Below are 26,531 nucleotides of genomic sequence, written 5' to 3' on the forward strand. Positions count from 1 at the left end.
AGTTATATACAAATTGAGCCAAGTCTTAAAGCATTGAACCTGGAGGTTAGCAGAGATAGTGGCAGATTGGCTATAAGCTAAAGAATCCTCGCAGAGACCTTGTTCCACATGTAATCCAGCCTGCCACCGGCTAAAATGCTTAGCTATATCATCACTCCTCTTATCATTAACCAGTTTATAAATAGAGGATATGGTCGATTGGTTCCCATTAATTATTATTATTTTTTTTTTTTTTTTTTGCTGAGTTTTATATAGCGCGAACTAGAACCGAACCGAATCAGTTATCAGAGCGCTTTACATAGCACCAGTTGGACACACTTTCATTTTAGGCACGGGGAGATTAAGTGATTTGCCCAGAATCACAGGGGGTTTTTGGCATCGTTACCGAGACTCGAACCCAGTTCCTCAGGTCCGAGGTCGAGCGCCTTAGCCGTTAGGCCTACCCATAACGGAATACGTTATACGTTATGGAAAACATTCCACTAACGGAATACGAATCCAACGAACAGTTTTTTTAGAAAAAAAATCTCAAATCTGTAAGAATTAAAAAAATTGCCCATTGCCTATCCCAAATTTCTGCTTGATTCAAAGGTCAAGAGCCCAGATTCAGAAAAAATATCCCCTATTACAATAACCCCTTGTCCAGACCACTCCTTAAAATACCCACCCCGAAACAATTTCTGGAAGAAGATTATTCCCTGCAAAAGGAGAGTATAGATGAATTCTACCAATATTAAACATTTTCCGAACTGTCGTCCAAACTTTAAAAGCACCCAGCAGAACCTTAAACCTCACCTGTTTGAAATAGGCAAAGTCAATATGTCTAAACAATAGTCCCCGAGCCTCGTCCCCGTAAATTAAATGATAAATTGAAGTATCAGAGCGATCTACATCCCCTACATCTAATAAATCAGCAATCTGTCTCAACGTTATCGACCAGTAATAAACCTGAAAGTTCGGTACCGTCCAGCCTCCCCTCTCCCTAGGGAGAGTCATATATTTCATAGCTTGTCTTGGGCATTTGCCGGCCCATAAAAAAAAAGAATTAATCCGTTCCAGCTTTTTAAACCAAATTTGATCAATCAGCAAAGGAATGGCTCTGAGAAAGTATAAAATCTTGGCAAAAATATAATTTTTATAACATTACATCTGCCCATCAACGTTAACTGTAAATTGTTTATTCGCCGAGCATCAGCCTCTAATTTGCGCATCAGAGGGTTCAAGTTGATCTCAACCATCTCCTCAGGTTTGGAACTCATCTCTATCCCTAAATATTTAGATTTGCTAACAACCAGCGGGTCGGCCAGAATGATTTCATCATTACAGATTATTTGGGTTTTTGCATCATTTAAGTGATAACCAGATATCGCACCAAACTGCGACGTAATCATTTTAATTTCTTGCAAAGCTACCTTTAGGGAGTCAGTCAGGATGGCTAGATCGTCAGCATAGCCAAGGATTTTGGTGTCCCCGCCCTTAGCCCGCACCGGACAAATTAATACATCAGAAAAAATATTTTTAATCAAAGGATCAATATAAATTGCAAATAATAAAGGGGAGCAGGGACACCCCTGCCTTGTACCTCTCAGTATGTTTATTGGATCAGCTTGAATTCCCATAACCGAAATTTGAGCGGTTGCGTGTATATACATGCTCTGAATCGCACGAATAAACCTCGCCTCAAGACCGTAATGCCTCAATGCAGCCCATAAAAAAGGTCAGGAGACCCTATCAAAAGCTTTCTCCACATCAAGCAGGATTAAAGCCATAGGGTCTCCTTGTAACTTTGGTATAATCGAACAGCGTGATTGTGCGGCGTATGTTCGATTGTTTCGCGCCCAGGCACAAAACCATGTTGTTGGGGCAACACAAGCTTTTTGATCACACCTGCTACCCAATTTGCAAGAATTTTTTAGTACATTTTAATATCGCTATTAATTAAAATTATTGGTCAATAGGACCCGGTATCCGATGGTATCTTACCTTTCTTTAAAAATGTGACTAACCTGGCTCTCCGCCAAGATTTAAGACCCTTCTGAACATCTCTATCATTACGGGGGTGAGCTGGGATCGAAAGAACTTTTAAAATTCTCCCGGTATAATATCAGGGCCAACAGCCTTGCCGCTAGGAAGAGAATCTATAGCTAGCCATAGCTCTTCAATTTTTATTTTCACATCTAACATATCAAGCTCTTCCAAGAATAGGTCCCCTACCTCGATTTCCTTAAGGTATCTTTGGATTTCAGCCTGAACCCCCTTGTTCTCACAGATATCCTCATTATATAGATTTTGGTAACATTTCTGAAAAGCTAGAGCTATAGCGCCTTCTTCAGTGACTAACCCTACTTCAGGGTCCAAAATGCTTTCAATACGCATAGCAGATTATTTTTCTCTAGTTCTGGCAGCTAACATATGTCCAGCTCTTTCACTATTCTCAAAAAACTTTGAACCCCAAGCTAAGAATTTGCTTACAGCTTTAGCCTTTGAAATTTCTATTATGGCTGAATTAGCGATTATAATCTGAGTTTGAGCAGCATCACCATCCCCACCCCCGACACAGCCCTGGCTAGATTGAGCTCAGCCTCTTCAAGATCTCTGTATAGCTCCTGTAATTTACCTTTTTCCCTTTTCTGGCTCTCCCATCCAAATCGAGTATTCTCTCCCCTTATACCAGCTTTGTGTGTCCCACACATTTTGTACACTAGTACTACCTATATTTTCGTTTAAAAATCTTATCCATAGTGCCATGCAATCAATATACTTGCTGTCTCTTAACAGACCGCTATTAAAAGTCCATGCATCTGGTTTCCTAACCGTGGGCTGTATGTTAACCTCGAGTACAAGTGGATTATGATCCGACATTACTCTCGGATATCTAGTAATACTAGAGCCTTGAGCCAAAATTGGAGAAATAAAAAAATAATCTAGCCTAGAGTGGGTTTTGTGTGGTGCGGAGAAAAAGTTAAACCCAGGATCATTCCTTCTGAAAGAGGCCCATACGTCGATCAAACCATGCATTTTATTCATCTGCTGCAGAGCCCTATAAACTTTAGGTTTTCGACTAGCAGAGGCTAGGCCCGATTGATTAGCAAGTTCACAATTAATATTTATATTAAAATCGCCACATAATATAAACGGAGCTGGCCACCCAACCAGCTCGTGATTTAGCCAGTTGTATAATTCTGGATCGTCAAGTACCAGGCCATAAACTGAACAGAGTGTAAGGACTTTATTCTGAAATTTATCATGAATCATAACCCATCTGCCATAAACATCAACAGTACCCATCGCGCCAGAATGGCAACCCAACCCCTTTGGTCTTAGCCTCCAATTTGGTCCATGAAATCAACTGAAAACCTTCAAGCTCCAAGAGCTTATACCGACTAGCTTCGATGTGAGTTTCTTGAAGGCAGATGACATCTGCCCGCAAAAAACGAACATCCTCTCTGATTCAGCGCCGTTTGGCAGAATCATTTAGTCCGCAGATATTTATAGATGCTATCCTGATATTAGCCATGTAGCTGTGGAAACATTCCATACATACATCCAAATAAGAGATTCTGCCCGCCCTACCTGAGCTACCCTATTACCAAAGGCCAACCCCAACCTTCCCTTGCCCTGTTGTTCCTCCCCCACCCACCCAAGCCCCCAACCCAATAAACTGGCAAAAAAGGTCCCCAGACCCTTGTGATGCCTCCCACTTGCCGAGTGTCACCTGGTCACTCCCTGTCCATATAACAACATAAAGAGAGAGAAAAGGAAATTTGAGAGAAAAAACAATCTTGAGGGTATATACAACATCCAACACAAAGTTGTTCCAAACTGAAACTACAGCCTATTAGCCATCAGTAAGCTCTTCAAATAGTTTTCAGCTTGGAATTCTGAGGTAAATACCCGTATATTGCTATGAAAAAATAACCTTCAGCCGTGCAGGGTTCATCAAAAAGACCTCACACCCTTTTTTCTGAAAAGGGGTGATCAGCTGACGGAGCCGCCACCCCGTTCCACTGTTGTTTGGCAAAAATCAAACATAAGGGGAAACCGATGCACTCTCTGTATCTCGGTTTCCCAACACTACTGTGAGAGCTCCGGAAACGCAGTTTTAAATAGCTTCAGAACAAACCCTCTAATATCCTCGCCCTCAGCCTTTTCCTCAATCCCTAAAAGTCGTAAGTTGTTCCTACGGAGCCGGTTTTCAGAATCCTCCAACTTCCACATTATACCCGAAAGCCTTTTTGTCATTAGCCATAGTTTTTGTTTCGGTATTCTGTAATCCAGCCTCGAGCCCGACAATTTGTTCTTCCAGGACAACTGTCCTGGCTATAACCTCTGAGCAAGCCTTAGTATTTTTCTGGATTGCCCCTTGTATTTTCATCGTGGCTAGCTGGGCTCTCTTATGTTCTTGACGAGCTTCATTTTGAATAGACTTCAACATGGCAAAGATCTGGGTATTCGAGGGAGGTAAATTGGTTTCATCCCCGGGTCCCCCCAGGTCTCCTTCTTGGACTCTTGGCCCTCCTAAGCGTGCAAGGGTAGTTGTAGCGACCGAATAATCCCATTGTAGATTGTTGCTTGCCTCAGAGCCATCGCTCTCGCATTTTCTTGAAGTGGGCGGTGGTATCTTCCTAGATTTACTGTGGTGGGGTGTGGTCCTTTTTCAGAGTATCTGCTGTAGTTGGGGGACTCCCACTCTCCTCACCCGAGATAGGGTCTTCATTTTCGGAGTCCGTGATAGAATCTATATCTGATTCCTCTGCCAGGGAAAAAAAGCTGCCCCCATCCTGGGCATCCGGTATACTACTGGCACGAGATCCCGTATCCAGCCCCCCTCCAACGGGAGTTTGAAATTCAGAGGTATTACCCAGATCGATCTCCGAGCCTTGCAGTGATTTTTCATAACCCCCTTCAGCCCCTCCTGTGCCAGTACACAACGCCAGTGAGACCTCGGGGGTTATGCTTAGATTATTTACAGTTTTATCACCACCGACTGTCCCGGGCTTCTCAATTACCACAATGTCGTTTACTCCCCCATCACTGTCTTTCGCAAGTACTTCGCTGTTATTAGGGGTACCGGCAGCATTTGCACTGCAAAAGGAAAATTGTGTTGATGTTTTTGTCTGTGAGGGTTTCCCCGCAAACATCCCTGGGACGGTAACAGGTTTTCCCCGCCCAGAGCCCTCCATCATCTGAGAGGCAATCCCCGACATCCCCAGATTCTTACTCCTACTCTCGTCGTTCAAGGTGCATGGGGGTTGGGTCTTCTCTGCAGTTTTCCCTTTTACCAGACTCGCCTGCTTAGAACTCACCGCCATTACTTAAGCCCCGCGCTTTTCCACCACTCTGTCCGATTTCAAAGATTTCTCAGACTTCTCCTGAGCGGCCGGAATTTTCCTCGTCCCTGAGGCTAGTGCGTCTCCCGCAGCTTTTGTGCTTAGTACAGGTAGGCTCCCATTCTTGCGATGCGGCATGGTGCTTTGTGAGCCGCCGTTCACACTCAGATCTTGCTGGTAGTTCCCTGCTAGCCACGCCCGCCACGTCCACAGGTGTGCACGGCTACGGAGATCGTTACTGCAAGCCGTACAGACCGCAGACAGAGCTTCTGTTTTTCCCGGTCCGCATATATAGATTCCTTTTCCAAATGTCAGTCCGCAGTAGCTCCGCAATAGCTTCGCCGATATTGTATTATTACCCCCTCATTCGAAACTCTCCTTCTCTCTCATAGAAGCCGCCAATACTGCAGTGCTGGTCAGGGAGTGACACCCACTCGAATCAAGCGGCCGCCATCTTGCCCCGGGTAAAAGAAAAAGGGACTCAGATACATTCCTATTATAGATTATATATGGGATCAGGGTGTAAAAATAATGCATAGCCCTTCCTCGGTACCCCCAGTATTACCTCGGCTGGACAAAAAATACAGAGCTCCGGACACCGCTCCAGCCTGCCTAACCGGGCATCCCAAACCTAACTCAGTCATCACACAAGCTGCTCAGCGGAAATCCAAAAACCCTTCCACTCCACTGGCAGCTCCTCCAGACAAGGAAGGTAGACAGCTTGATAATATTGGAAAACGTTTCTCGTCCATGTCAGCATTAACAGTGCGTGCATCCAATTCCTTAGCACTGTTAGGACGCTATAACAGGCAGATGTGGGCGGACATTGCTCCATATCTTGGGGCCTTGCCGGACGATTCAAAGGAAGAAGCAAAGAAGATCTTGCTGGAGGGCGAACGTTCTGCGTCTGAAATCATCGATTGTGCGATGGATATCGCCTCTACTGGATTTTACCAGCTGGCCGGCACTGCTGTATTACGGCGCCAAGGTTGGCTGAAGGCGACGTCATTCCGACCAGAAGTACAAACAAAGATTCTGGATATGCCCTACGATGGTCAGCTTCTTTTCGGCACACATATCGATGAAGTCCTTCAGGGCATAAAAAAGGATACCGACACGGCTATAGCTTTGGGTACCCTTCAATTCAAAAACCCTCCTTTTCATGGCTCAAGAGGAAGAGGACCGTCTTCTACTAGAGGAGATTACCAACACTACCGATCTTCCTATTCTTCCAATCAGCAGTATCGGCCGCAATACCAGCAACGTCAACAGCAATCATCTTACACTAAGTCCTCCTTTCGAGGAAAAGGAGGTCAACAGAAAGACGCTGCTTGGCGACAGTGACTTTCCACTACCGCCGGTCTCCACTTCCTCTTCACCCTCCAGAGTTGGAGGAAGAATTTCCTGCACAATTGGAAACAAATAACAACTGACCGTTGGGTTCTTCAACTGGTTCAATTTGGACATTCGCTAGAGTTCATTCAAATTCCTCCCCAAACCCCTCCCTGACCTATGCTTCACAAAAATCTACGTCTTTTACTCCTGGAGCTTTTACTTATGCTCCAGAAGGGAGCTATAGAAAGGGTTCCTCTTCGTCAACGGGGGAAGGGGTTTTACTCCCGTTTTTTTCTGGTGCGCAAAAAGGAGACGACATGGATGCCAATCTTAGACTTGAGAAGTCTCAACATATTCTTAAAGAAGCAGTCGTTTCGCATGGTTACCATCCAAGAAGTACTGCACCTTCTCAATGCAAACGACTACATGGTGTCTTTGGATCTTCCGGATGCCTGTTTTCACATCCCTATCCACCGGAATCACAAAAAGTTTCTGAGGTTCGCAGTGGCGGGCAGACATTACCAATTCCGTGTCCTACTGTTCGTACTCAAATCGGCGCCACACATTTTTACCAAATGCCTTTCTCCGGTGGCTGGATGTCTCAGACAACACCACCATCAGGTCTTTCCATATCTGGACGACTGGCTCGTCAAAGCTCCCTCTCTCGAAGGCGCGACCAGGTCTTCTGACGCCAGTCTGCAGCTTTTTAATCGTATGGGACTTACTCTCAATCAGGACAAGTCCGTCTTCCAGCCTTCTCCGCAAATAACGTTCCTGGGTGCTACTCTCGACATGACCCGGAAGAAAGCTTTTCCATCACAAGAGCGACAAAACAGACTTCTTTACTTGGCAAATCACATAAAATCCAAAAAGTCTCTCTGTGCCCCTTTTCAAATCCCTTCTTGGAATGATGTATTCCTGTATTCTACTAATTCCTCACTGTCGCCTCCACATGCGCCCTCTCCAAGAAGCGCTATCGGCTCAATGGGTTCAATGTGAAGGGTTGTTCGATGTCATCAAGGTGACCCCTCAAATGGTCACGGTTCTACAGTGGTGGACTCACCCTCAGAATCTTTCTCAAGGCTTGCTTTTCTTGCTTCCAGCTTCTCCACATACCATCACAACAGATGCGTCCCTGGATGGTTGGGAAGCTTTCCTCCAAGAACTCCAAACCAGCGGAAAATGGTCTCGTTCAGAATGGAAACTTCACATAAATCTCCTCGAGCTGTCTATCTGACTCTTCTAGCGTTCCTTCCCAGGATAAAAAATTCTCTAGTGCTTGTCCGGACGGACAATACCACGACAATGCACTATCTAATCAAACGGGGAGGTACTCGTTCTCTGACATTCTCTCACTAATCACAAAACACCTGGAACTGGTTGCTTCATCACAACATTTCCCTTCGAGCAGAATATATCCCAGGAACGGACAATGTTCTGGCCGACTCTTTAAGCAGGCAATAAACAACGTGCCACAAATGGAAATTGAATCATCAGACTCGCAACCGCATATTCTCTCAATGGGACACCCTCTCTTGGACCTATTTGCTACCAAGCAGAACGCCAAAGGCCAACACTTCACAAGCTGGCATCCCCAAAAGGGATCTCTAGGGAATGCCTTTTCGATCGCATGGTTCAACATCTTTGCATACGCTTTTCCACCGGTTTCCCCTGATTCCCAGGGTCCTCAGGAAATTGAAAGCGGAACCTTGCACGCTCAGCTTGATAGCTCCAGCATGGCCGCGCCAACATTGGTTCACGGAGCTTCATCTTCTCCCCCTGGAACCGCCGATCCCGTTGAAACCGTTTCCCTCTCTTCTCACAATGAACCAGCAACAAGTCCAACATCCGGATCCAGCATCTCCCAGATTATCAGCTTGGCTCCTGATATCAGAGAATTCCATGGCCTAGACATTCCTCCAGACTGCAGGGCAGTTCTGGCTCGGGCTTGAGCCGACAGTACTAACAAAACATATTCCTTAAAATAGAAGAGGTTCTACATCTGGTGCAAGTCAAAGAAGATACACCCTCTTTCATCTTCTCCAGAACAAATATTGCCTTACCTTCCCCATCTGGCGAATTCAGGTTTTGCTCACGCTTCCATTAAAGTTCACCTGGCAGCAATATCCCGTTTCAGAGGATCCTCTGCAGGCCCTTCTCTTTGAGCTAATAGGTTGATGAAACAATTTCTTAAAGGCCTATTCAGGACATTCCCTCCTGTAAAGCCTTTACCTCCCGCTTGGCAACTCAACACAGTTCTTGCTCAGCTTATGAAACACCCCTTTGAGCCGATACACAAAGCTGATCTTAAGTATTTTTCCTGGAAAACTGCGCTCCTTCTAGCCCTTACCTCGGCAAGGCGAGTAAGTCAGCTTCAGGCTTTTTCAATTCAAGACCCTTTCCTTCCGTTCAAATACGACAGGGTTATACTACAAACAAATCCTAAATTTGTGCCTAAGATCCCGTCAGACTTTCATCTCAATGAACCTATAGTCTTACGATCCTTTTTTCTAAATCCTCAAACTCTGACAGAAAGAACTCTACATTCTCTGGATCTTAAACGCTGCCTTAAATTTAACATTGACAAGACAAAGACGTTCCGCAAATCCAGCCAACTCTTTGTGGCTTATAGTCGACCTAGAAAAGGTCTTCCACTCACTAAACAAAGTATCTCTCGGTGGATCTCTACAGCTATTACTTTCTGTCACCAGAAAGCGGGGCAACCCCTGCGTTCCAAGGTTTGAGCCCATTCCACTAAGGCAATTTCTACCTCCATGGCACTGTTTGCAGGTGTGCCCATTACAGACATTTGCAGAGCGGGAACATGGAAGACGCCGCGTACATTTACCAAGCATTACTGCCTGGATACAGAACTCATGAAGGACGCTGCAGTGGGACAAGTGGTGCTTCGTCATCTATTACATTAGAGGTGAGCCCTTCCCTTCATCCCACCATCCTCTTTTCTATACGCACATTTCTCTATTGTGTTCCTTACTATTCTCTTTATTGCATTTTGGTACTTTCTATGTTTCACATTGATATGTTGTCTGGTGAATTCATGTATACTGTACCACCCAAAATGTGCTTATCATTGCTTACTATTCTGATTCAGGCATGTGAATCTATGAAAGATACCCTAATACTGGATAAGGAATGCGTTACTTACATGTAACTGCAGTTATCCAGTATTGGTATCTTTCATAGATTCACATGCAACCCACCCACCTCCCCTGGAAGGGCTCTCCTAGTTCTCTCAGTAATACAACTACTTAGCACTGTGCTTACGAAAATCTGAGGGACTAGAGCTCCTTCCAGGAAGGTTCCAGAGGTTGGTGATAGCTGATCGGCTCTACTCCAAAGTTTGGTCCTTTTTTACAAAAGGACACTGATATAGGCCTATTGCTCTATATGTCTAATGAGACATTACTTTATTTATGTACCAGGGACTCCCATCCCAACGACGGGGAATGATTCAGGCATGTGAATCTATGAAAGATACCAATACTGGATAACTGCAGTTACAGGTAAGTAACACATTCCTTTTTTACACAGTTTTGGCATTTTATCAGGACATAGCCTATTTTTGCTATTTTTTGTGCTTCAACCTCCTTCCAGTTAATGGTAGAAATGGGTATGAACGCAATAATAGATCATAGCAACCTATACTTTTGAGTAAAGTAGACAAAATTCTGAATTCAGCAAGGAGTCATTTGTGTAGATTCTTCAAGGTTTCTTAATAGAAACTAACAGTTAAAAATAGGAAAAATTGAAAATTAGTTAGAAAAACAGCCTTTTTTGTTAACTTTTTCACCTGTAACTTCTTCTAATTATGACAGCTCTTTGAAAGCAGTATACCGTTGAATCCACTAGACCTTACTGGTTGTGGGGATATATAGGCCTTGTAGGCTCACCAAGAACCCGACGAACCCAGAGCCAAAAACTAAGCAGCGACTTGCAATGGTTTTTATTATGTACCGGGTATATAGCAATTATTCTGGGAAAATGTATACATGGAAAAATCGGTATGAAAGAAACTTATGTATTTCTGAAATGTGAACAAAATATAGAGTTTAGAAACAGACACTTGCACATTTCCGAAATTGAGAATACTCATACTAGCATGAGAATTATCGGTCATTTTTCAAAATGACTTCTTTTTTACATATTGCCTTTCATTTGGAAAGCAGAAATGCATTGAAAGTCATTAGGTAATAACAGTTGCTTTACAAATCTGAATTACCTGAAGTCTCCCGATAAAAATGGTACCTCACTTATGTCAAAAAACCACATTTCCCTCACATTTCTGTGGTGGAAAGTTCTGGAATCTGCATGGATCCACAAATGTCCACCCACCCCACGTTCCCCAAAGTCTTCAGAGAAAAATGGTACCTCACTTGTGTGGGTAGGCCTAGTTCCCGCAACAGGAAACAGCGCCAAACGCAACGTGGACACATCTCAATTTCACAGTGAAAAGGGACCCTTTTTTGGCAAAGTGCCTAGCTGTACTTTCTGAACCCTAGCTCTGCTGGCACCTAGGGAAATCTAGCAAACTTATACATTTTTCAAAACTAGACACCCAGGGGAATCCAGGATGGGGTGACTTGACTGCCTCTCACCAGGTTCTGTTACCCAGAATCCCTTGCAAACCTAAACAATTGTCCAAAAAAACTAATTTTCCTCACATTTCTGTGGTGGAAAGTTCTGGAATCTGCGTGGATCCACACATTTCCACCCACTCGGCGTTCCCCAAAGTCTTCAGAGAAAAATGGTACCTCACATGTGTGGGTTGGCCTAGTGCCCGCAGCAGGAAACGGTGCAAAACGCAACGTGGACACACCACAGTTTCACAGTGAACAAGCATTGGCATAGCCAATAGGTCTCGCCTTTGGGACCTTATAAGTGTTAAGCCATGCAACACAACCGTTGATGTTGTTGCACCCAGGCTATTGTGCTGGATAACTAAACACTTATATGGTCCCAAAGGCGAGACCTATTGGCTACGCCAATGCTTGTTTTTCGTTAAAACCTTTTTGCTTGAGTCATCGCGGGAAATGTGTTGTCTCATGGAAATTAGGAGATACTAAAGTATGATTTTGTTATGCTAGTAGGAAGTTTGGCTCTAGTTTTTTCACCTTTTTTTCATGGACAATCGGGTAAAAGTAATTTGCCCTCCAAGGATCTGGAGGTATCCATGGTATAAGAAAATATTAGCACCATATTATCTGCTCTTCATTATAGCGATTGGTCCAATTATTGAGAGGAATGGAAATTTTGTCTGTTAAAGTGATAGTCTGCTAATTTTTACACCAGCTGTACAAATCTTTTGAGCACTGTGGCATGTTTTGAAAGCTGTGTGCATGAGATTTATTATGTGCATATTATTAAGATTTTTTAAAGTATTAGAAATTGGACAATTGCACAAGTTATAATTGTGTTGCATCAAATGGATTTGCACAGTTTAATATTTGTTTTATGAGTGTTGTGGATCTGTTAGACCCGAAATAACCTATACTTTGCCTCCCTTGATTTAAACAGTTTGCAGTGTGAAAGATTTTGCTGATTGCTTTGTAGGGATATTTTAACATCTGCAACTTAAATGTTTCTGTTTGAGTTACCGCCTGTTACTTTTGACTCCTGGCTCTTTCCAAGTTCGACTTTTGGCTTGTTTCAAAATTTGCCTCATTTTGTGTCCTCTCTTCTCCTTTGCAGATCACCCGCAAATTCTGTCTGAATGCCGAGGGGAAGCTAGAGCAGACTGTCTCAATGGCGACGAGCACACAGCCACTTACGCAGCACCTCCACATTACATACAGGAAAGCGGATCCTTGAAGCTTTGATCTGGACACTACGCTCTTTTCTTTCAAAGATGGACAATGCTCATCTCTAGACACCACTACTGGGTCAAGGTTGCACTGCTGCGACGTAACCCAAAGGAGGACACATACCTTTAATGTAAAGTTACCAAACAAACCATGAGAATAAAGAGGTTTTATTTTTCTGGATTCAGTGTCAGATGTATCCTATGTTCTTTACTAAGGCACCTTGCCATCTGTTAAAATACACTTTAGTACTGATCTGCAGTTTTCTATTCAGGTTTTGACCCTTGACACAACTCGGATGAAATGTCTTCCTTCTGAACTTGCAATCCTTAATACACCTGAATGCGATTCCAGCGGGTAGGTGATGAAAAAACTCATCAAGGTCAACCTGAAGCACCCCACCCACAATGGTTCTATGTAACTGAAACACAGCTTTGATTTTGTTCCTCACTACCTATGCTTTACCACATCCCATTTCATGAATGAGGAACATACACGCCTCTGCTAAAACATATTACTATTGCTATTCCCGACAGCTTAGCTTTTCCATGAATCTTATTACAGCTCCTACAGCATCCTCTTCTTTTTCACAAACGGACCATCTGTGCCAGGGGTCTCTAACCTTTTCTGTAGTGAAAGCTACTTCTGATCAGTGAATGTCAATGTGAGCTGCTAAAGGCCAAGGAACTGCCTCCCATTGCTTACTATGTGTTTCTCCGTTTCTCCCTCCCGCCACCTGCTAGAGCATGACCCAATTACTTAATTACTTACATCTTTCCACTGCTCTCACTTTTGGAGTTTTTGAAGATACTTTTTTCCCTTTGTTGAAGCATTCCATAAGAGTGCATGTGTTTGCAGGCCTTCTCCCATGTGTGCTTTTCTCCCCTGTGTGCTTTTCTCCCTCTTCCCTCTGTCGCTTTCTCCTAACCTTGTGCTTTTGTCAGCCTCTGTGTTGTACATTGCCCCTTCCCTCTGTCCGTGTTGTTTTCTGCCCTCTCCCGCTCAATGTTGTTGCTAGCCCCCAAAGTGTTGTTGCTTGCGTCCACTTGATGTCCATTTTTTTGCTTTACCCTTCCTGCCCACTCTGTGTTGTTGCTTGCCCTACCTCTGTTCATCTTGTTGCTTGCCCCTCCTGCCCTCCTACAGCTGTCGATCTTGTTGCTTGCCCTCTCGCACTGTTCATCTTATTGTTTGGGGCAATCACTTGGTTATCCTGAAAAATGTGTCACGATTGCATCTCTCGAGGACTGAAAGTCATGAACCCTGTTTTAAGAATTTATCATTTTTTAAATAAAATAATTAATGGGCCAAGAGAAGCTTGGCCAAAGCACAGACCTTAGGGTACCATTACTGGCAATCCTACCAAAAGACCTGCCATCCTATTTTATTGTTACATATAAAAGTGTTAGAAGCATTTATTGTCCGTGCGCACCAGTAGCACAATTTCTACGCCACTTTCAGTTTCTGAAATATGTGCATTTTAGAACTTCATTAGATTTTCAATCTTTTCAATTACTGATAAATATGATAAATGTTTTACGTGCCCCTTAGATCATGTGTGATGCTAACTTGTGGGGGAGAGGCACACTTACAAATGTTGTGCCCTCTGACCACGGTTGATGCCCTCGCTCAAGTGTGGATTGAAAATAACCAAGTGCTGACATATTAGTCACACTTGGACTTCGACTGACAGAATTTCAAATGCCAAGAAACTTTGTCTGGTAGATTCAGGTCTAATCTTGCAAACTGTAGACTTACTTTTGTTTTACTCACAGGTCTGCACTTGACCAAAAAGTCACGTGATTCTAGACAAATTCCATTACTTCCATTACTTCCAAATTCATTCAAATGTAAATGTATGTGCCTACACGTGCATACTGCATTCAATTATGTGAAAATGATTTGGCAGGCTTCTGTGCAGTACTGTTCTAATTGCAAGTATCCATTCTCCATTGGATTGCTCTTCTTATTACCCACTGTTAAGTGTATAACATGTTCCCTAGGCTTAAAATGTTCCTGTTGCAACTAACGCTGTGTCATGTAGAGTGCCCACATAGGCTGGTAGGACAACTCAATTGGCTGAGGTTCTGCCCAATGTCCTACATGATCAGAGTTGAATTATAGCAGGGCCTACTTGCCTGTCCTCTTCCCAGCAATTACCTTGAATGCCTCTAAATGGTGTTGTGCAGCTCTATACAGACTCAGTACTGCTTCTGTATCACTCCAGAAGTTATAGAGTTCAGCTGTGTATAAGCACCACCCTTGCACAGTAATGTCAGTAGAATTCTTTGCACACCTTTCTAGTTGGCTCCTGAATTCTGCTTCCACATTCTTCGGCATAGGGCGATATTACATTTCAAAAGCCAGTGTGTTAAGGAACAATGTCCCCGTCTAAAACGACAGGCTTCAATCTTTATCATGATTGCAGAAAACTAATGTCTATTACAAGCCTGCACAAGGTGTGCCTATGGGTTCTGGGTACTACTTGAAGTTGTGCGACAAGTGCACCCTTATGCACTCGAAGACAATCTGGGATCAGAAGGGGAAGCTGTGTGTCGATGAACATAAGAAGGCATTAGGACCTTTGCCTAAAGTTCCGCTCCAGGGTGTGGTCTTAATATCAATTCCGGGGCCGTCCTTGTGAGAGGTCTAAACTCATGGTCAAAGTCATCCAGTAAGTCCAAATTAAAGTCTAAACGCAAATGTAAAAAAGTGAAGCAGCAGTTGGCCCCAACCCCCCTCTCCATGTCCAAGGGCAAGATGCAAAGGTGTCACAATGTCAGTCTCCTCTGCAGTACCCAAGCCTCGAGCTAATCCCCCCAGCTGATCCCTGTGCTCCTTGGGTTTCCTGGGCCATCAGCGACACCGCAACAAATCAAGGCCTTCAAAGATGCCATGCTTCAGATCTTGGGTACCTTTCCAGCTCACTCTGGTGCACCTTTGGGACACAAGTAGCCACAGGTGCACTCATTTGGGTTACCATCCGAGGGGCATCCCCCAGCACTATCTTACCCCTTGTATTCACTTCTGGCTTATGTACTGACTCTGGTACAGATGCTCTGGCACCTGGACCTGCGCCAGGCCACCATTCATCAACACAGACATTGCAGGCTCCAGGAGAGGATCCACTTATGATTGCGATGTATGATCCCAAATCGACTTCAGTCCTATCTCAGCTGATGTTGCACTAAGAAATTACTAATGCCAGCTGGTTGTCATACAGCTTGATTCTGCACCCATGCTTCCACAAAGGCAGTCACACCAACAGAGGCTCCATTATCTGTTCAGTTCGGACTCTGAACAAGGACCACCAGAAAGAGATGATGATGGTAGGGTAGAGGATGGTGAACTTTCCCTTCAATATGAGGATTACTGTTTTTATATGTATTTACAAAAAGCAAGTGGGCTGGACAACTCCCCTGATATGGAATTGGTCTTGCCTCTTGAACCACTGACTGAAGAAGGTGCATAATTTGCAGTTGTGGTCCGATGGATTTCTGAGGTCCTGGATTTGCAGCTGCCTTTGTCAAGACCAAGACTAATGTCCTTATGTCCTAATGTTCGAGCTCACATTCACCTTCAATGAGGGGGGCTTCAACTTCAAAGCTTTGTTCAAGCCAGCCAGTGAATTGCAAGTGGGCAGGTGTCACAAACAAGTGTCTGGTAACCCTGATGTTCGAGGCATATGAGCTGCAGAATTTGTACTTTTGCATAGATCGCCATCTGGTGTAGATCGCCATCTGGTGTTGGGCTGGGATGCTTAGGCTTTGTTGTTGTCTTGGAAGAAGTCTTTGTAGTCACAAGATAGGTGACTCCTCCCCTGGACGATAGTGCGCATGTGCATCGACTCCATCCTTAGATTGTTTTTTTCCGCAATCGGGTACGGCTGTAACTTCAGCGCTCCTGTTCGGTACCGTGTTTCCAGACCTCTTTGACGCGCAAAACATCACAAATCTAAGGTTTTGTTTTGTTCGTGTGCCTCAACACCGATAACTCAAAAATCCCCCGGTTCCGGTCGTCGACGCGAGCCGCCTGGCCTATCGACGCCATTCGGGCCTACAGCTAATGGAAAGGACTCCATATAAAAATGCCCCCATTGTGGAGCTAAATTTCCACACAGCAACCATCACAAGGTCTGCAACCTTTGTCTCTCGCCTGAACACGAAAAAAAACATTGCCAAGCTTGTGCCTCTTTTTCGATCCAAGAAAACTATCCGTGATCCTCAGGCTCGATGACCCGTCATGGCGCAACAATCGGCACCGGTGCTAGAAGATATCTTCAATGAAGGTCCGATGTCCCAGAGGCAGAGGATTCAGAGGAGCTCGACATCGTATCCGAGGCCGATGACGACGACTCCGATGACCACATCATTCCAGGTTAACGAGTGAGTACAACTGCCCCTGACACTACCCCACCTAAAAAGAAGGCCCCGGTCAAAACTTCACCTGAAGGCCCTAGCCGAGACCGAAAGAACACTTCAGAAGCCCCGGGCCCGGCTGCACAGACAAAAGAAAAGCCTTCCGGCAGCTCGGGACCGAGCAAGCCGCACATCAGTGCCCTAAAAGCACCGTCTGTGCCGAAAGCAGGAACATATCCTGCTGTTGCTAAAAAGACCTCGGCACCAAAAAAAAACAAAAGGGCTCGGACCTGATGATACCTCAAAAACCTTCAGATCCGAAAAAGATTTCGGACTCGACGCCGAAGGTCATAAAAACCCCTTCAAAGGCTCCAGACAAACCTGAACCACGTCCCAAACCGAAAAAATCGGCACCGAAAGCACACCAAAGAGGAACAACTGTTTCTACCAGATCCCATTGATTTGAAACAGAAAACACTGCACGTGCACTCTAAAACAGGCCATATTATCAGTACCCCCTCCAACAAAAGAAAATTCAACACCCCACACATTCCTGAGGTGCCTGTGAAGAAAAAGACTGACCCTCTTCTCCTGTTGTTCCTACTGAGCCTTTCTCTCCTCCAAAGTCTCCTATACATCTTCCATACTCACCACAGGATGATGATGACCTTGGGGTGGAGGTGGAAATAATGACCCCTTCAATGATCCTGATACTGACATACCACAGGACACATGGGAGGACTACAGGCACCCTGTAGATCCTCCAGACCTTCCTGATCTAGAGCCATACCCAACTAGACCATACCATCTCCCCCAGATGACATTGGCCTTAGTCAGCTCATTGATAGGGCTTCCCAATATCATGGCGTGCAAATGCATTCAGACCCCACAGAGGAAGACTTCCTAATAGACACTTTTGCACAGTCACAAAGGACAGTACAAACATTACCCATGCTTAAAGGTGTCAGTAAACATGTTCCATACATCTTCAAAGACCCCGTCAGGACCATTATTCTCAATTCTCGGATTGATAAATATAAACACGCCCCATATGATCCCACCTACAGTAAAAATCAACTCCCCTTAAATTTCCTGGTAGTGACCAATGCTAGGAAGCAGCCAAACTCCCAAACCTCCGGTGATGCCCCACCTCCAGACAAAGATTCAAAACTGCTGCACGCTTCAGGCAAACGAGTTGCCTCCCAAGCAGCTAATCACTGGAGGATAGCTAATGCACAAGCATTACTTGCCAGATATGATAGGGCTCACTACGACAAGCTTGAGGGCCTAATGCAGCATTTGCCTGACCAATACAAGGCCAAAGCCAATGATTTGATTCAGGGGGCAAGTTAATAACAAACGCATCCATTAAATGTGCCCTTGATTCAGCAGACAGTGCATCTAGATCAATCCACACTAGTGCGTTACTGCGAAGACATGCATGGTTGCGCATTTCTGGCTTCAAACAAGAAGTGCAAATTACTATCCTTAATCAGCCGTTCAATCAGAAACAACTTTTTGGCCCAGCTGTAGACACTACATTAGAGAAAATGAAAAAAGACACTGAGACTGCAAAATCTATGGGTGCATTACAGTCTACATCTGCACGATGCTCCTTTCATCGCTCCTCTTATAGGGGTGCATCCAAAGGCACCAGTACAGATACTGTTTCCTCCTCCTACAAAAGTCCCACACAAACATCCCCCAACAAGGGATATTTCAGAGGTGGGTACAGGGTAAATAACAACAAAGGGAGAAGCTGAGGTAACAATACTCGCACCTCCCCCACTAACAAACAGTGACTTCCCTCCACTCCCTCCAGATCATTCCACTCCGGCCGGAGGAAGACTCTCACAGTTCCTACCTGTCTGGAATTCCATCACTACAAACAAGTGGGTAAGACAAATTATCCAGTATGATTACTGCCTGGAACTTACTGCAACTCCCCCCAACATACCGCCCAACCAGCGTCCAATGAACATCTAACGCTCCTCAAACAGGAGGTTCTCTCACTGCTTCAAAAGTATGCAATAGAACCAGTTCCCCTACAGCATCAAGGGACGGGAGTTTTCTCCCTATATTTTCTAAACCCCAAAAAGGACGGTACTCTCAGACGAACACTGGACCTCAGACCTCTCAACTTCTACAGACAGTCAGATTACTTTCATCATCACTCTTCAACAAGTCCTTCCACTACTTCAACAAGGCGACTTCCTTGCAACATTAGATCTCAAGGACGCCTACTTCCATATTCCCATACATAACATAACATGTGTATTTGTATAGCGCACGTATCACCCAATGGTCTCAAGGCGCTGAATAACAGCTGTATATTCTTCCCCAACTCGATGGTACTCATTTTATCGACCTCAGATGGATGAAAAGCTGAGTGGACCCGCCGGGATTAGAACCCGTGACCATGAGGTCGAATACAGGCCCCTACAGTGGATGCATTAGTCCACTGCACCACCAGACCCGGCTGGTTCCATATTCCCATACACCCTGCTCACAGGAAATATCTAAGATTCACAGTGGACGGCCAGCACTATCAGTTCAAGGTTCTCCCATTCGGGGTAACCAGGGCACCTAGGGTCTTCACAAAGTGTCTCACGGTGGTAGCTGCACACCTGCGAAGACAGCAAATCCATGTGTTTCCGTACCTGGATGACTGGCTCATAAAAGCCAAGTCACACTGTCAGTGTGTTCATCACACTCCCCAAACAATTCTACTGCTACACCACTTGGGGTTCACAATTAACCACACCAAGTCACATCTACAGCCCTTCTACCTACATCAGTATATAGGGGCCACCATAGACACTTCCAAAGCTCTAGCATACCCTAATTCAGCCAGGATAGCAAGTATGCAAACCCTCGTCACAAAATTTCAACCACAACACTCCCTTCCAGCTCGAGTGTTTATGCAGCTCATAAGAATGATGGCTTCTTGCATTTTCATAGTACCTCACGCAAGACTTCAGATGCGCCCCTTACAAGAATGCTTAGCCCGTCAGTGGAATCAGGCTGAAGGTCAACATACAGATCTGGTGTTGGTGGACAGCCGCACACATCGCTCTCTGCAGTGGTGGACCGCACAAAACCTTTTTAGAGTGCGGCCGTTCCTAGAGCCAATTCCACAGATAGTGCGAACAGCGGACGCATCACCACCGGCTGGTGGGCCCATCTCTTAAACTATACAATTCAGGGCAAGTGAGCCCCTCAACAAAAATTGTTCCACATCAATCACCTAGAATTACTAGCAATATTTCTAGCCTTAAAGTCGTTCCAAGCACATCTTCTCAACAAAACTGTCCTAGTCCACACAGACAATATGAAAGCAATGTATTACATACAAAAACAAGGAGGAACACACTCGTTGCCGCTGTCGGAGCTAGCACAAAGCATATGGAGATGGACCATTCGACAAAATATACATCTTCTGGCAGAACATCTTCCAGGAGTGCACAATCAGATTGCGGATCTGCTCAGTCAGACACAGCAGATCCACGAATGGGAACTTTATCCTCAAGTTCTTCAACCATTTTTCCACTTGTGGGGCCACCCAGACATAGATCTGTTCGCCACACACGCAAACGCTAAATGCCCAACCTTCGCTGCCAGTTTTCCAAACCCGTTGTCCAAGGGCAAAGCGATATGGATAAACTGGTCAGGCAGATATACGTACGCTTTTCCGCCACTCCCACTCATTCCACTAGTAGTACGCAAGCTCAAGCAACAGTCTGTCAAAATGATCCTAGTTGCTCCCACATGGGCACAGCAGCCATGGTTCACAACACTCCTCGAACTCTCAGTAGTTCCACCCCAAAAATTACATCTCTCTCCAACACTGCTAACGCACAATCATGGAGAGATAAAGCCCCCAGATCCAGCACAATTGAATCTAGCGATCTGGCTCCTGAAGTCTTAGTTTGGTTACCTTAACATCCCACCGGACTTTATGAACATTTTCAAAGAAGCCAGTTGCCCTACTACTAGAGCATGCTATTAACTGCAATCACAACAAAATTGACCCGCTAGATGCTTCAATTCAGAACATCATTTGCTATTTGCTGCATCTACAAATATGTAATCCATCTTACTCATCCATAAGATTACATCTGACTGCCCTTGCCGCCTATCTACAAAACAGACAACATTTGTCATTGTTCAGAATACCTGCTATCCGCTTTTATGGAAGGCCTTAAAAGGATAATTCCTATTGTTTAATCTTTCATACTGGATTAACAGCTGTGATATATATATTTTTTTTTTTTTGAAAACCTTTATTGTGCAGATATAGCTGACAAATACGGGCCTACAACCCATCGGGCCGGCCACCACACTGTAGTAGCACATAGGCCAGGAAAGAAGCTCCAGCAGGTCTCCGATATAACAGATGCAACAAGGCGAGGCAGAAAGCCACAAGGAAACCACCATGAGTAGGAAAAGTGAAGGTTAATTTTATAATATAAAGGGTGAGTAGCAGGAATATTGCAGTTATTAAGGTCCAAAAGTTCGTGGCGGGTCGTCAACAGGCAGTGAAACAAAACACAGCGAGTTTCAAAAAAGAACAGCTACAGTATAGCAACGGCAAAACGTGAGTCCCACATCAGCAAACAAGACCAACCACTGCCCAACGCCCACCCGTTACTACAAAAATACGCATCAATACATAGAAAGGAAGTCAGGATTGCGATACGAAGCCATCCGCTACATCGACCCAGGGAAAGAGAGAAGGAAGGGGAAAAAGGGAAAAGAACATCAGGAAAAAGGGTTGAAAAAACAGGGAAGAGAGGACGCGGCCCCACAGCATGTGCCCCATGGCAAATAAAGCACACGAAAAAGGGGCAGCCCATGGAACCAAAGGAAACAGGAGTAATGGATGCGCAATGAGCATCGGTGGCAGGGAGGCCGTAGGCCCACGCTGGCAAAAAACACCCCATGAGGCCTACATGCAGACGCAGCGTCCAGAAAAAGAATACACAAGAGCCATAGAACCAAGAACAAAAGAAAAACAAAAAGACAGACCCCCACCCACCCCACCCTGCACCCCTGCAGAAGGCTACGGCCTACCCCCCCAGCAGCGTGCCTGTCGCCCTAACCGGAAACCCGAAATATAGAAGAGTCAAAAAGTAAAGAAGGAACCATAGAGGCAAAAAGAGAGGAAGGGGAAAGGAAGGAAAAAACTATCGGGAGAGGAGACACATAATCAAAACTATCAGCTCCCAACTCCCCCGCCCGAGCACATTCAGAGCCCACGAGAAGATGAAGTCATTTCAAAAAATAAACAGGCACCAGGAATATGAAGAGGAATCAATCATACATGTATAGCCGCAAGGCGGTCATCCGGCCACGCCACAAAGTAATAGTCCGGCGGTACAAGTTCATCTCAACCCTGTCCTCGTTTGTCCAGTGCCATAGGCACAGAGTGCACAAAGAACCAGAACAGGAGGGGCCAGAGGTGAAAAGCAGGGATTCCAATCGTCGATCTACTACACAAGTTATAACGGCTTCGGACCGGATGAGCAAAAAAGGACGGCAACAGCAGCAGGCGACTCAAGTGCAGCTCCGCAGACCAAGGGGAAATCCGGATCAGACGGTGAGTGCCAGCAAAACGTCATAAGTCCATATTCCATCAAATAAGACTTCTCGGGGCAGGATAAGGCGCAGGATAGATAGTTCAGGCAGGAAGGTTGACGGAGCCGAGCTACAACGCGGCCATCACGGTCGCGAGCTTGGCTCCTCCCCCACAGCTGTGATTATTGATGAAAGTGTAAGATGTCCGTGGATGGGGGGACCAGTTCCCTCAGCGTTTCTAGCATGTTTGGGGGGGGGGGAGGCACTCTGCCATGTTTGGGGGTTGGTAGTTCTAAATCCACAGGCAGGGGAGCAGGGTGGGGGAGGTAAGGGATATTGGGGAGGACACAAGGGGTTGGAGGGGTGATTGTTCCGATTGCTGAAAGAGTAGGGAGACAGGAAGGCGAGAGGGTGGGGAAAGAAGAAGGTTTTTGCATTTTGTTCAAAGTTTTTCTGTTTTATGTCCAGGGCGAAGACTTGAAGTAAATGAACATGATATCACTGACAGGGTGCGCAGCATTGGGAAAGGTTTGAAAAGCTGTATTACTTATGGCGGTAGAAACAATGTCGGCGTGCAACAACATTGGTACTGACGTCCCTTCTGTAACCCCAGTGTCTCCCATGACTTTACTCACTTGGAATGTACATGGGTTGGGGGACAAAATCAAAAGAGGGCTGGTGTTACAATATCTACGGTGCTCCGCACCAGCGGTAGCATTATTACATGAAACGCATCTGGTGGGTTCGACATGTAAGGCTATGAACCGCTGGGGGTACAAAATGGTTGCGCATTCTGAGTTTTCAACAGGTTCTAGAGGGGTTGGTATACTGGTGCGTAAGCAATTCCCACTAATCATACATCGTACTTGGACGGATGCACAGGGGCGGTTCGCTGCCATATCATGTCAATGGGAGGGTAAACGATTTAATATTGTATCGGTGTACATCCCCCCTGCCCTCCACTCAGTGGCCTTCCCTGCCCGTAGCACATTCTTATTGGGCCTACCGGAAGGAGAACTGCTTGTGGGAGGAGATTTTAATACAGTTGTGGACGGGGCAATGGACCGCTACCACTGCAGGACAGTGGGGATGGGTAGTTCCCGTATCAATGGATTTCTTGATGCCCTGGGCCTCACAGATGGATGGAGATACAGACACCCTGTGGAGCGCAGATACACTTTCCAATCAGGAGTACATAATAGTCTTTCCCGTATTGATTATTTTCTTATCTCCGTAGACAGCCTTTCTCACTTGACTGAGGTTGAGATACGTCCTCGGGGCATATCCGACCACTCACCTGTCTTCATGGCCTATACGTTGCACATTAAGGTTAAAAAACGGATTTTCCCTATTGCCCATGGCTATTTACAGGTCCCCAAAATCCGAAAGGACATAATTACAGTCACAAAGCACTATTTCCAAGATAATGTGAACTCTGTACAATCCCCGGGTGTGTTATGGGAAGCTTACAAGGCTGTGCTAAGAGGACAGGCTATTGCCTCGATAACGGGTCATAGACGTGCGGCAAGAGACGAGTTAGATGCGCTTGAGGCTGAATTGGCCGTGCTCCAGGCACAACACGAGCAGAACTCCACTGCAGGGACAGCCCAAAATCTGCGTCTTAAGCAATGTGTGCTTAGAGAATACCTAGGGCAACAAGTTAAATTGCGTCTCCAAGCTACGCGGCACACCGTTTATGAAGTAGGAGACAAGGCAGGCAAACTCCTGGCCTGGTTAGACAAGAAGGAAAGGGCACAGAGGACGATTGCGCAACTCCGCACCCCGGCTGGAGCAGTTGTCACTACCCCTACAGACATAGTAGACACCCAGGCTGACTATTTTGAACGAGTTTATACATCCAACTCCCAAATGACAACAGAGGAGGCGCAAACATACATTAAAGATATCCAAATGCCGTCACTATCCGAAGACGATGCCCTACTCCTAGAAGCTGATTTTACGACGGACGAGGTCCTTGCCGCCGTCCACTCTCTGCAGTCGGGGAAAACTGTGGGACCTAACGGGATCCCCATTGAGCTTTACAAGCGCACATCTGACCTAACAGCCCCACATCTCCGTACAATGTTTCTAAACAGCTTGGAGACAGGGGGAATTGTTACATGACCAGCGAATGGCTACCATAATTGCAGTGCCAAAACCTGGCAAACCCCCAGACGAGTGTTCATCGTACCGTCCAATATCCTTACTTAACGGTGAAGCCAAGATCCTGGCCAAAATGATCGCCAACCGACTAACCCCACATCTTGAGACACTGATACATCCGGACCAATCCGGGTTTATGCCCAACAGGAACACCGCTCTTAATTTACGAAGGATCCACGCAGTGATGGCACGATACCAAGTCTCCGTGAGCCAGCAGTCATCCTCTCCTTGGATGCTCGAATGGTGGTGGAATGGCCCTACCTGTTCGCTGTCCTCCGGCATCTCGGCTTTGGACCCAAATTCTGTGCATGGGTGAAACTATTATACTCGCAGCCCTTGGCACATGTCGTGGCTAATGGCCATATTTCTAGGAACTTCCCACTGGGTCGCGGTACACGTCAAGGATGCCCGCTGTGCACTCTGCTTTTAGCGTTGGTGTAAGAGTTGTTGGCGGCCTGGATTCGGTGGGACCACATGAGGATCAGGGGGCTACACTGGACTGTAACGTGGGAAGACCGCATATCTTTATATGCGAACGATATTCTTTTATATTTGACTTCCCCCAGACGATCAATCATAGTGCTCCTGAACATTTGCGAAATTTTTGGGCGGGTATCCGGTTACATCATCAACTGGTCCAAATCTGTTTTGTTTGTTCTTAAGGCCCCCCCCCCAACAGCTCCCGGCGGACTGCCCCCTAAGGGTCATGGAAGAGCCTTTTAAATACTTGGGTGTCTGGGTGACACCTAGTCAGAGCGCTTTCCTCCACCAAAATTTGGAGCCCCCCCTTGAGCGGTTCCGTAATGATGTGAAGCATTGGCATACTCTGCCCTTGACCCTACTAGGTAAGGCGGCCTTATATAAAATGATGACACTCCCCCGACTTATATATGTATTGGAAAATACCCCGTTCCCTGTTCCCCCGAAATACTTCAAATTGATTGATGCACTGGTTTCGGGCCTACTTTGGGGTGATAAATCAGCGCGCATATCGCGGAATAAATTAGTTAGGGGCTGGTACGACGGAGGGGTGGCCCTCACAGACGTTCAATTGTACTACTGGGCAGCCCAATTAAAAATAATAAACCAGTGGATTCACGCGCCGCAGGCAGAACCAGCATTCCAGGCAGACAGGTACGAGTTGGGCGAGGCCAGTGTACTCGCAGCACTGTATGATATAAGAGGCGCCTCAGCCATTATCAGTCCAACAGCACACACAGTTAGCCTTTGGTATGTGGCCCAGACCCGTCTCAAATTTAAAGACACTATTACTCAAATGACACCGCTTTGGTGTTCGCGGCGACTAGGTAAACTTCGCAATAGTAAAGGCTTCAGGACATGGGATCTAATAGGTATCTCTACGGTAGGAGACCTATGGAAAAAAGGTGCCATAATGACATTGGAACAGCTCCAAACCCAATACGATTTAGCGCCCACTGAGAAATTCCAGTACTTGCAGATCAGCCATGCCCTGGGGTCTATTGTTCCACCTGGTGCGGCTGTACCGGAATCCACCCTGCTAGAAGACAGGCTATTAACTGAACACATGCCCAAAAAACCAACCTCCTTTGTATACCGTAAACTAATTAACAACCTACCGGACCCAACCCTGAAATTAAAGGACACTTGGTCTACTGATTTAGGAGAATTTGATGAGGCGGACTGGCAGACGGTGTTATCTTCCCCCCGAGAAGTGGCCATACCGCCAGACTCCGTCTTGTGCAACTCAAGATACTACACCGCGTGTACTACACTAGGGTCACCCAGCACACGATAGGGAGAGCCACACACCGCTTTTGTCTGAGAGGGTGTATGGAGGAGGGAACATTCTTCCACACCATATGGCAGTGCCCCCAAGTGGCGACATATTGGGCTACGGTCATGAGGACTGTCGCAGGTGGTGAAGGACTCGGTCATCCCAGAGCCACGGCGCTGCTTACTAAACATCT

General features: G+C 45.7%; 1 protein-coding gene across 2 annotated transcripts in view; it reads left to right on the forward strand.

Moving 5' to 3' along the window:
- Nucleotides 1-12,667, forward strand: part of THAP4 (THAP domain containing 4) — a 379,695-nt gene extending 367,028 nt beyond the window's left edge. For both annotated transcript variants that reach the window (XM_078665684.1, XM_078665685.1), the window contains one exon: nucleotides 12,375-12,667. In XM_078665684.1, coding sequence (XP_078521810.1) covers nucleotides 12,375-12,494 — 120 coding nt within the window. In that variant the 3' untranslated portion in view covers nucleotides 12,495-12,667. The remainder of the gene's footprint in view (nucleotides 1-12,374) is intronic.
- Nucleotides 12,668-26,531: the final 13,864 nt, after the last annotated feature.

Source organism: Lissotriton helveticus, chromosome 11 (genome assembly GCF_964261635.1).
Source record: "Lissotriton helveticus chromosome 11, aLisHel1.1, whole genome shotgun sequence".
NCBI classification, from domain to species: Eukaryota; Metazoa; Chordata; class Amphibia; order Caudata; family Salamandridae; genus Lissotriton; species Lissotriton helveticus.